This window comes from Cryptococcus depauperatus, chromosome 8 (assembly GCF_001720195.1).
Source record: "Cryptococcus depauperatus CBS 7841 chromosome 8, complete sequence".
NCBI lineage: Eukaryota > Fungi > Basidiomycota > Tremellomycetes > Tremellales > Cryptococcaceae > Cryptococcus > Cryptococcus depauperatus.
Window position 1 is genome coordinate 968433 of NC_089475.1, and position 10803 is coordinate 979235.

Sequence of the window (10803 nt, forward strand, 5' to 3'; positions counted from 1 at the left end):
TACTTTTTACATTGTACATTCATCACGAAGCAAAATGGTTAATGCAGCGAGGAAGAGTACGTCTGTGTTCATGGCCGCATTGCTCACGGGTAGACCTCATGTCTAGGAGAAACCACAAGGAGCGGGCACAACCCCTCCATCGTGCTCGCCTGGGTCATCTTGAAAAGCACAAGGATTATGTTCATCGTGCTCGCGATTACAAGTCCAAACAAGACCGAATCCGCAAACTTCGTGAAAAAGCAGCATTTAGGAACAAGGATGAATTCTACTGGGGAATGGTTAGAGGAAAGACTAAAGAAGGGATAGCCATTGGAGACAGAGGATTTGAAGCGTTGGGTACAGATGTGGTCAAGCTCTTGAAGACTCAGGATCTTGGGTATATTAGAATACAGATTGCAAAAGATGAAAAAGTATGTTTTGTTGCCTGTTTCATTCTGCTGACAAATGTTGTGAGGTAGACTATTGCAAAACTTCGAGCCGGGCTTGAAATTACTGCGCCTGCTGCTAGCTCTTGTGAAGAATGGTCTGCCGCGTCTGAACTGGCAGAAGTGGAGAAGCTAGCAGAGATGGGTATTGTTCTGAATCCTTATCTGTCTCCAAAGAAAAAAGGAAAGGGCAAGGCGCTTGTCGAGAGCCACACCATTTTTGTCGATGATCGAAATGAACGTAAGTTACTTGAGTCGGCCATTCAGTATTGGTTGATACAGTATCAGTTGAAAAGTACGGGGAATCTTCCAAGCATGTCGATGAAGCTCGAAAAGAGGAGGAAGAAGTCGACTTGGGTTGGGTAGAGCCAAATGAAAAGAAAAAGCAGAAAAGCAAAATCTCGAAATCGAGAGATGGTGAGGTTGATGAACAAGCTGTTGCAGAAGAAGCAAGAGTAGGCCAATCTTTCATGTGCCCAAATATTGCTCACGCAAAAAGTAGCAATATCGCATGGAGCTTCTCTCATCTCTTTCTGCCCACCTCAACCGCCTCAAACTCCTTCGCCAAGCCGAATCAAAGCTAATAACCACAAAATCGCTGATGGGCAAAGGTGCTGCTAAAAAAGTTCAAGACCACGGATGGATAGAAGATGAAAGTCAGCTAGAGATGAGGAATGGGGAGAAGAAGAAGTGGCAAAGCAAGATTTGGAAATGGAAAATGGAGAGAAGAAAGTAAAGCCATAAAAGTCGTGTATGTCTGTAAGGAGTTTCCGATTTATGCTGTTCTTGATTGGCCAACTACCCGCCAGCACCTGTTCTCGCCCATGTAGCTGAGAGTATCAGGTTTTATCATTCGAAGAAACTACCTGTAATTAGGAAAGTTAATATGTGTTAATTACATCACCTTAATTAACCTACTTTTTTATTAATAACCGGTTTCTTTTGAGAATGGACCGCTTTTTGTTTGTTCCGCTAAAGGTGACTAAATTTGACAACACTCTACAAAGTCCATCTTGTATAATACAGTACTTTCCACAATGACAGGCGGAAGCGAGAAGCCAGCGGGTGGCTACGATCCTACTCCTCTCCATCCATCCACCTCCCCAACATATACTCTCCGTATAACCTTCCACCGCGCCATAAACTTGCCTATCGCAGACATGCATTCCCAAAGTTCAGACCCATTCCTCCTCGCCCAAATTTTGACAAGCCAAAAGCCTCGGCACTCTCACAATCCACATCTCCGCTTCAGAACCAACACCATCCGCAAGTCGCTCGATCCAGAATGGAACGCTCAATGGACGGTTGCAGGTGTTCCCAGCAATGGGATGACCCTCAAAGTAAGAGCTTATGATGAGGATCCAGAGGATCATGATGATAGACTAGGGAAGTTTGAGTATACCACTGGGCCAATTGATGAGAACTGGAAGGGAATACAAGAGCAGGCTTTTAAATTGAAAAAGACGGGTGCGGATCTGAGAGCATACGCTCTGAGATGGGTGTGCGTCATGGTGAATAATCGGGAGCTACATGCTCAGGTGGTTATCAGTGTAGAAGTTATGGGGAGGACAAAGCAAGAAATAGGTAAGACATATACGATTAATGGGTTTTGGTGGAAACATTACAGTTCCATGATTGGTCGGTTGACAGGAGTGAAGGCCAAGGATGATGAAGGAGTTGAGAGATACAAGTATGTTCTATCCAGAAATCATGATCCAACTGAAACGCAATAGCTTTCAAGCCAATGAAATCCAGTTCATTGGACCTGTACCTAATGAGCTGTACCATCGTTACGTGGATTTTAAGCCATTTGTAGCTGGGATGTTCACCTCTACGGGACTGCGAGGCAGAATTCTCAATAAGGTACTCCATCATCAACATGAGCGAATCTACAACTACGATAGACGGACAGAATATGGCGTCTTCCCTGAAACACAAGAAGGCGACCCACCATCGCAAGAAGTGACAAGAAAGTTTCTCGAGCTGGTACATCATGATCAAGGCGCGAGGATATTCACATATATAATCACGTTGGATGGATTGTTCAGATTCACAGAGACGGGCAAAGAATTTGGTATCGACCTGCTGAGTAAACATACAATGCACTCAGATGTCAACGCAAGTTCCTGATCGTATCACCTGCCTCGGCATATGCTAACTTTGACAACCGTTTATAGATTTATATCGCTTGGTCGGGAGAGTTTCTCATTCGGCGGTTGTCTCGTTCCTCAAAAGATCCCGCGGACAAATCGCAAGAAACTCATTCGCCTAAACAAGATGTACCAGACGGCCCGCCTCCGTCTCTGCCTCCTGTTGACCCCAGTCATTACGAGCTGATTATCGACAACGACTCTGGCACTTATAGGCCCAACAAAGATCTCATCCCTATCCTAAAGAAGTTTCTGCAACGCAATCTTCCAGGAATAAAGGTTGTCGTGATGGCTTGTGATGATGACAGGCTCCAAACAATCAAGGCTGAGCAACGCAAGGCAAAAGGCAAAGAAGGGGATCACATTGTTTATGGACAACAGAGCAGATCTAGTCTGGGTAGCGGGGGAGATGGAGGCAGTATAAGTTCCAGCGATGAGAAGAGATTAAACAAGAGGGCAAAGCAGATGAAAGATGATAATGACAGCTTGGAAAGACCGTTGGGCAGCAAGCTGGAGAAAGGATTCAATGCGTTACAAAATCCAAAGGATACAGTCAAGGCGGCCATCTATTCCACTAAAGAATGATGAACACTTGTGTTAATAGCATGCAGCATGATCGGTTTGAGTAGGCTATATTTAATTTGAGTTTTTCTATATTATTAAGATGTATGATACAGTTGCCGTTTGGGAGATGAATAAATAATATGTTTATATTGGATAAATGCAAACTTAGGCACGATGAGCCTCCACTTTTACTCTTTCACGTATCATTATTTAATTATTTTTAGCAATTCCCGCTACAAACATTTTTTCTTTTTCTTTTCATCTTCGTTCAGACATCAACATTCGATGGCGTCTGGCAAAAGTTCCAGAAATGCTTCCCCTTCTCCGCCATCGGAAGCTACCAATGGTACATTTGGTAGTCATTTGAGACAGCGACATGGAAGTAAGGAGAAAAGGGACAGGCATGCTGAGCTCGATGTGAAACTGAAGAAGAATGTAGGCTTGTTAGTCGCCTAAGATGAAAGAAGCACTAATGTTCGTGGTGATAGAATGATGGAAAATACCGCGTACGTTGATTAGGGTGGCGTCTGGAATATAATCTGTGAACTCACTTCACAAACGCAAATTTAGCTACTAGGTATGTATCTGTATCTGTCTAGGCTAGATCTTGTACTCACGCTTATGTATTCAGCTCCCGGAACGCCATTCAACGAGATTGGTATGTTGTCAACACCTTATTCATTTTTTTATCTTGCTGATTGAACCAACACTTTGATTGGTGAACGATAATTTCAATAGACCTGAGCGAATATTCTTTCTTTAGACATCATGATGATCCAAAGCACAAAGTCAAATCAACTTGGAAATCATGGCTTTTCGGGCGAAAGGCAAGTTTCCTAAACCAACGAGTACTCGATAGAACGTAAATTGAGCATTAATAGTTTTTCTTTCCAGCGTATGTTCATGAACATACTCGCGTAATCTATTTGAAGCTCAATAACTACATAGGGGTATCCTAACAGGCGTGCTCATTGCTATCTGGGTCATGGACTTCTCTTCTCTCCCGTACGCCGCTCCTCGTCATTTTGTCATTGGTAAACCTACTGACATCGATAATTTTTCTGACTCAAATATCGCAGAGCCGATATGAAAGACATCTGGACAGCGTTTCCTACTACCCTCGACCCTCGAGATTTACTCACAAATCTGACTGTAGTCGAGTCTGCTCGCAAGGCGCTGGAGAACCGCGATTTTACAGTCGGAGAAGAGATCAAGGAGGTGTATGGGATTGAGAAGCATCATCCAATTGTGCTCATTCCCGGAATTGTTAGCACGGGTCTTGAAAGCTGGGGAACTGAGGTTTTAGCGCGGCCATTTTTCAGGAAGAGGTTATGGGTAGGTTTTGATATCTTTTCATCTGACAGATTCTAACCAAAATTGATTACATGTAGGGTACATCAACAATGATTCGAGCAGTGTTGAGCAATAAGTACAACTGTCGTCTTATATTGATTGCGCGTGTTCTCACCAGCATTTAGAGACCGATGGGTACAGGCGCTTAGTATTGATCTGGAGACTGGCTTAGATCCACCAGGATTCAAGATCAGGGCAGCTCAAGGACTGGACGCTGCAGTACGCTCTTTGTCTCACTCTTGCTACACTATACGCTGATATTTTATATGTATAGTCTGAATTTATTCAAGGTATGGTCTAGGGTCAAGACAATTATAGTGTTACTCATATCTCGAATAAATTAGGCTACTGGATATGGCAGAAAATTGTAGAAAATCTTGCGACGATTGGTTACGATACCAACTCGATGGATATGGCAGCGTATGACTGGTCAGCCAATTGTCTTTCTACTATTGCCCTTACTTTTCACTAAAGCATCTACATATAGGCGGTTGGCATACTACAATCTTGAAATTAGAGATGCTTACTTTACCAGGCTCAAGAGTAAAGTCGAAATGTTGCATTGGCACAATAAACACAAAGTTGTCCTTTGTTCGCATTCGTAAGTTTTTTCTGAAGGAAGAAAACAAGCAATCGACACGCTGATGAGGAAAAAGAATGGGTGGGACCCTTACATTGGTGAGAGATAACTATTGCTATGGTTTTATTTTACTAATATAGTATTTTCACAGTATTTGTCAGTTAGGCTATCTATGAGAATTTAACGATCAAATCCGTGGATTAACATCTTTCAGTCTAAAATGGGTGGAGTCAGATCCCGCCGTCAATGGCTTTGGTGGGGGTGGAGGGCCTACATGGGTTGAGGTATGTGACTCGTTTCTTCCAACGTCTCATGCAACAAAATTGGTTGACTTTGATATAGGATCACATCGAAGGTTGGATCAATGTAGCAGGTACAATGCTTGGTGTGTCCAAAGCCATGACAGCCTTCTTGTCGGGTGAGATGAGAGATACGGTCGAACTTGTATGTTTTTAATGCTTTCAAATAGAGCCTGTGTGAGATGAGTGAATTGATAGAATGGCCTAGCATCCTGCCGGATCATGGGTACTCGAAAAGGTGAGCCAGAATGAAATCGGTTTGCAAGGAATTCCCTAACTTGTATAAAGTTCTTCTCGAGAAGAGAAAGGGCGAAGCTTTTCAGACGATGGCCTGGTAGTAGCTCCATGTGGCTCAAAGTGAGCATCTACTTGATCGTGTAACACAACTGCAGTGGTTAATGCGTGACATGACAAACCAGGGAGGAAACCGTATCTGGGGCAACCACTCGTTTGCGGCTGATGACCCCGAGGATGCTACTGACACCCATGGCCGCTTCTTCTCGTTCCGTCATCCAGGCATTCCTACTGATGATGGATCGTTATCATCATGGACTGTATCGCCAAATCTGACAGTAAACGAAGCTGGACCATATGTCTTGATGCATACGCCGTCAACCTTTCAAAGAATGATGGAGTCAAATTACAGTCAAGGATTTGAAGTCGATGAGACTAGACTGAGGGAGAACGGAAGGGATCATCGAAAGGTGAAGCTTTTGTGGCTCGGTTCGGTCCTCCTCCATCATGTATTGACGAGTCGCAGTGGTCAAATCCTTTGGAAGTTCAACTTCCCATCGCACCTTCTATGAAAATTTATTGTCTTTACGGCCATGGTAAGGAGACAGAGGTGGGTCGAAGCGCTGGCTCTTCTTCCCAGAAAATTTCCATAGATGTGGCTGATACTTGTAAAGAGATCTTATTGGTATATGCAAGGGGAATATGAACAGGACGAGTCTCGATCTGATGCAGAGGACGAGGGAGCCTATGTGAGTGTCTTTGAACTAGTTTACTAGGAATTTCTTACAGTGTTGTGCAAGTGCGATGCGTCTGATCCTTCAAATGGATGCGACAACTCCATCCTCAACCACACCGCCCTCGAGTTTCCACTCACCCGAAGACATTGGATAGATTCCGCTGTAACAGTTAAAGGCAGCAACCCCGAAGTGAGGTCGGGGGTCAAATTTGGGGATGGAGATGGGACGATACCTATCGTCAGTCTTGGAAGTATGTGCGTCAGGGGATGGAATGGAACAACCAGATGGAATCCATCTGGTATCAAAGTCATTACACAAGGTAGGGCTTTTTTCAGAAAAAGACGGATCTGATAATTTACGAAAAGAGTACAAACATTCGCCTGAGAGTATGGATATCCGAGGAGGCGCCCAAACGTAAGCTACATTTTATGTAGAGACGAACCTTGACTGCTAACACTACTTTGTCCTGTAGTGCTGATCATGTCGACATTCTCGGTGCGTCACCTCTCAACTCTGCCATTCTTAGAATTGCAGGCGGAAGAGGAGAATTAATCGAGCAGTACATTGGGAGTAAAATATTAGAGTATACGGCGAGAATGGATTGGGGTTGAAAATAATATGAATAGAGGATTGTTCGTTCATTCATGAGAGTTATGTGGGGAGCGCGAATAAAATAGATCGATGACGCGACTGAACATGAAATTTAGATTTCGCATCATGTCTCGTTCGGTCAACGCGATTTTTACTTTTTATTTCCTATTTCTTTTTACTTTTTACTTTTTCTAATCATTGATTATCCATCTGTCAGCCAATTATGCAGTTATAGGAAGGTACGTAAACAAGCTGACGGTTGGCGGCGATTGCCGCTGTATGCATAGGAAGTGGTTCGTTGCTGATGATTAGCGACGGATTGACAGTCCGGACACGGAATTCTTTGACCCCGCGATCGCACGAATTGCCATTCTTCATTTTCTTTCTCTTCTTTCTTTTGTCGTCGCCTATCTTGTCCATCTTTCGCTCAATTATGTTTTCCACTCCTACGCCAAACCGTATACATCATCTTCCAGGTAAGCATTCTGATATCATGCTCCGTTATCCCATCGTTGACTCTCTTTGGCGGGATAGTGCGCGTATCGTATTTCGTACCCTCGTCGAATCAAACGTATTCAACGCTCTTTCCCGCTCTGCAACAAGTCTACGTCCACTCAAATAGAGATGCCCAAACTCCAGAGATATGGGGCTCCATCTATCTCAAGACAGTTGTCAAGGGCGTTTTGAATGCGAGGTGAGTCAACCAGACGCGTCGCATCAAGGAGGTACTTATTGTCATAGTCCTGAGTTTCATCCAAATTATCCGGGCGCGCTTGATCTTTCCTTGTATGCGCTTGACCCGCGAGAGACGTTCTTTCGTCGCGCACGCGACCAATCGTCAAGGAGTGATTCTAAAGCTAGCAGCGAAGTCTGGACTGGCAAGGGACTCTTGTCTTGGACTTTGTCAGAAGCAGGGCAAGGAAAGAATCTTATCGCCGGTCGACTAGAAAAGGCCTCGGATTTCACAAGTGTCATTAAAACACAAAATAAACCGGCATTGGAAGCGTTGATGGAGGCGGAGACAGAGGGCGACGTTGAAGAAGAGAGTTGGGGGATTGAGGTGCACGTTGGGCTTAATATGGGTCTCGGCGTAAACGGATTACCCGGATCTGGAGCCGTGTCAGCAGCGACAAGTAGGAGAGGCTCAACAGTGCCAGGCGAAATTGCTGAAATGATATTCCCAGTGTCTCGGCATCCATCGCAGAAACCAGACCAGTGTTTTTGGCAGTCGTCGGCGGTGTCTGATTCGTCTCGACATGTGGAGTATTCGCTATCTGGTCCATCAGTCAACCCCTATCGCCAGAAACCCCATTACTCTCATTCTCCTATGGTCGCAGACACTCCAACTCCTGTAGATGTCCAAACGGTCAAGGATGCATCGACTCCAATAAACCCAACTCCTCGGGGCAGACCGCCCAAGGCAACGAATGCCCTCCGCACAAGGAAAAACGTTGCGAATGTATCCAACGCTCGAAATTACCCCATGTCTGAAGGTACCACAATGGTCAACTCAGACATACCCTCCTCTGATCCTGCTCCGATGTCTGACACATCGTTCATACCTGGTCCCGATAATCTTACTCGAGACCAGGCGCAAAGACTGCTTGCAAGCCCTGCATTTCTGGATATGCTGGGTAAGATTACTGGTGCACCACTCGTTACCCGAAGCGAAAACGCTCTTGGACATGGTAAGCGCGCTCGAGATTCCGACGAGATGATCGGACATCCGCCAAAACGAAAGAGAGGAAGGCCAAGTAATGCAGAGAAGGCTGCTAGACAGGCACAGCAGAAAGCTCGTGAGATGATGCAATGGGCAACAGGTCCGCAAGCTCCTACACTGCTTCAATCACGATCACGACCAGCGGCCACAGGGACAGAACCTGAACGTGTCGCTTCTAGTCTGGGGAGCGAATACAAATGTTGGAATTGTGGAAGAACGAAATCAGCTGTCTGGAGGACAAAGATTATGAATAATGGGCAGAGCGTGAGAGTTTGCAATGGTGCGTCTATTCCGTTGATTTAATGACCAAGATCTAAAATTGGGATAGCTTGTGGACTCTACTGGAACAAGCAAGGCTCCATGCGTCCGCCTAGTCTTTGGGTAGAGGGCGACGATGACAGAAGTCAACGTGCTACGAGCGCATTTTCAGAGGCTCCATCTGAATCTGGCCTCAACCTTCATCGCGCTCATCGCATCGATACACAAGTCTCTCATACTCAGGAAACGTTCAAAAGGACACTATCTGCGGTAGCGGACCAGGATGCCAGACGGATGGCATTTCGCCACAAAACTCGTGGCAACCTTCATTCGCCAACCAATCCACATCTCAAACCAGGCCCGATGACTTCTCCTCCACGAGGCTCTGCATCTGCAACCAGTTCTCTTCGATCTGGTAGACAAAATGCCGCCAGTTCGCCCGGCGGATTTGCCGAAGATTTATTTGAGATTGAAGGAAGTGAGCCAAGCCCCAAGGAAGAGCGGGAATCTCGCAATATTCACACGCGTCCTACTTTCCCACCTCGTCGTTTGACGCAGAACCCCCCCTCAGATATAAACGTTCAGACCCTCGATCTTCCTCTGAGTGATGATGGGTCAAACCCAAAGAGCGTGATAGGTCTTGGAACCTGGGATGATGAAGCTGTGGCGTTCTTCAATGTGGAAGGATTCTCCATGCCCCATCACGATCAACAAACCCTTACTTATCCATCTGGAGATGATAAAAATGGTCTGCACCAATTCATCCCAGCGTTTGCTACATCTTCTTCGGCTATTGAGAATCACCATATCAGTACAGATTCCACTATAGAAGAAGATACCGTACTTTCTCAGTTGTTTAATCATACATCCTCAATCAACGGATCCTGTTCTTCCCCCGTCTTTGACTTTTCTCAGCTTCCGCCTTCTTCTCCACCTATATCCATCCTCAATTCTGATTCTCTGCCTCACTCTGCCCTTCTCTTATCTAGTCCAATGAAGAAGAGTACTCCAAATACATTCGGATAATGTCCATAGCAAACATGCCTCCATGTTGTATAACCCTTTACCATTCCGTCAGTTGGATATGAAAGCAAATTGCTTTTATGTTTTAATTTTTCTATTTCCAATAAACTATTATAATATTCGCTATAATCAAGCGTCTGTTAACCACATTTTGTTACAACCTATCACAATGCATTGTTTTTGCACGATGCTATCTAATGTTTGTCTTTGATGATATTCATAGACGATAAATTTATGATTCTACTTGTTCATGTCTGATCAGGCTTTACAGATGACTTGGAAAAAGAACAAAAATCAATTGAACGAAGAATGCACTTTCAATTTAGAGACTGTTCGTACATGCAAGGCATAAAACATGAGGAATTTGGACGACAATAGTATCATCAAAGGGCAAAAGCTGAATGAGAAACCAAACGCCCACAGTCATATTCAATATACAACCGTGTGCTTGATGCAACAAACACAAAATATGTAAACTACATGAGAAACCAAACCGAATAGATAAGAGAGAACCTAGGAATGGATAATGGAAGTGAAGAAAAAGAAAAGCCAAATCGCAATTGTCCTATTTTATCTCTCTCCATCGACTTTCCTCTTTCGACTAGAACCAAATGTATGATGTTATGAACAAAACAGCCTGAAGTGACCTTTGTGTATTAAATGTATGAAATTATAAGAAAAAGAAAAAGTTACAGATTGATTCGTCATAGATTAGCCATACTCTAATCCTGAACAATTCGATCCGATACAAGCACATCCCCAGCATTCTATCCATTGTTTGCAAGTTCGTCGCTTGGTTTTGTGATATACTATGAGCCGCGTGATCATTCCCCAATGACTGGAGGCCCCAATTCGGCGGCGATAGGCAC

The 10803-nt window shown here is 44.5% G+C and overlaps 4 protein-coding genes across 4 annotated transcripts; all 4 read left to right on the top strand.

The window, feature by feature from the left end:
• Positions 1 to 98: 98 nt before the first annotated feature.
• Positions 99 to 1161, top strand: L203_106299 (uncharacterized protein; the record flags this gene model as incomplete). Its single annotated transcript, XM_066215655.1, has 4 exons — positions 99 to 410; positions 459 to 666; positions 714 to 880; positions 928 to 1161. 4 exons carry the CDS (start codon positions 99 to 101, stop codon positions 1159 to 1161), a joined length of 921 nt encoding a protein of 306 aa, XP_066071752.1.
• A 301-nt stretch (positions 1162 to 1462) lies between these two features.
• On the top strand, positions 1463 to 3160 carry L203_106300 (uncharacterized protein; the record flags this gene model as incomplete). The annotated part of the gene is made up of 3 exons (XM_066215656.1): positions 1463 to 2115; positions 2159 to 2543; positions 2603 to 3160. 3 exons carry the CDS (start codon positions 1463 to 1465, stop codon positions 3158 to 3160), a joined length of 1596 nt encoding a protein of 531 aa, XP_066071753.1.
• Positions 3161 to 3424: 264 nt separating this feature from the next.
• L203_106301 (uncharacterized protein) lies at positions 3425 to 6953 on the top strand (the record flags this gene model as incomplete). Its single annotated transcript, XM_066215657.1, has 25 exons — positions 3425 to 3574; positions 3628 to 3645; positions 3710 to 3716; positions 3771 to 3797; positions 3878 to 3966; positions 4021 to 4034; positions 4088 to 4144; positions 4219 to 4474; positions 4531 to 4568; positions 4618 to 4711; positions 4767 to 4782; positions 4837 to 4921; positions 4980 to 5093; positions 5149 to 5170; positions 5213 to 5228; positions 5307 to 5356; positions 5415 to 5516; positions 5580 to 5609; positions 5660 to 5728; positions 5791 to 6075; positions 6132 to 6215; positions 6280 to 6354; positions 6406 to 6661; positions 6708 to 6756; positions 6815 to 6953. The coding sequence occupies 25 exons, from the start codon at positions 3425 to 3427 to the stop codon at positions 6951 to 6953; spliced, it is 2142 nt and encodes a 713-aa protein (XP_066071754.1).
• A 413-nt stretch (positions 6954 to 7366) lies between these two features.
• On the top strand, positions 7367 to 9937 carry L203_106302 (uncharacterized protein; the record flags this gene model as incomplete). The annotated part of the gene is made up of 4 exons (XM_066215658.1): positions 7367 to 7409; positions 7468 to 7627; positions 7675 to 8933; positions 8982 to 9937. 4 exons carry the CDS (start codon positions 7367 to 7369, stop codon positions 9935 to 9937), a joined length of 2418 nt encoding a protein of 805 aa, XP_066071755.1.
• Positions 9938 to 10803: the final 866 nt, after the last annotated feature.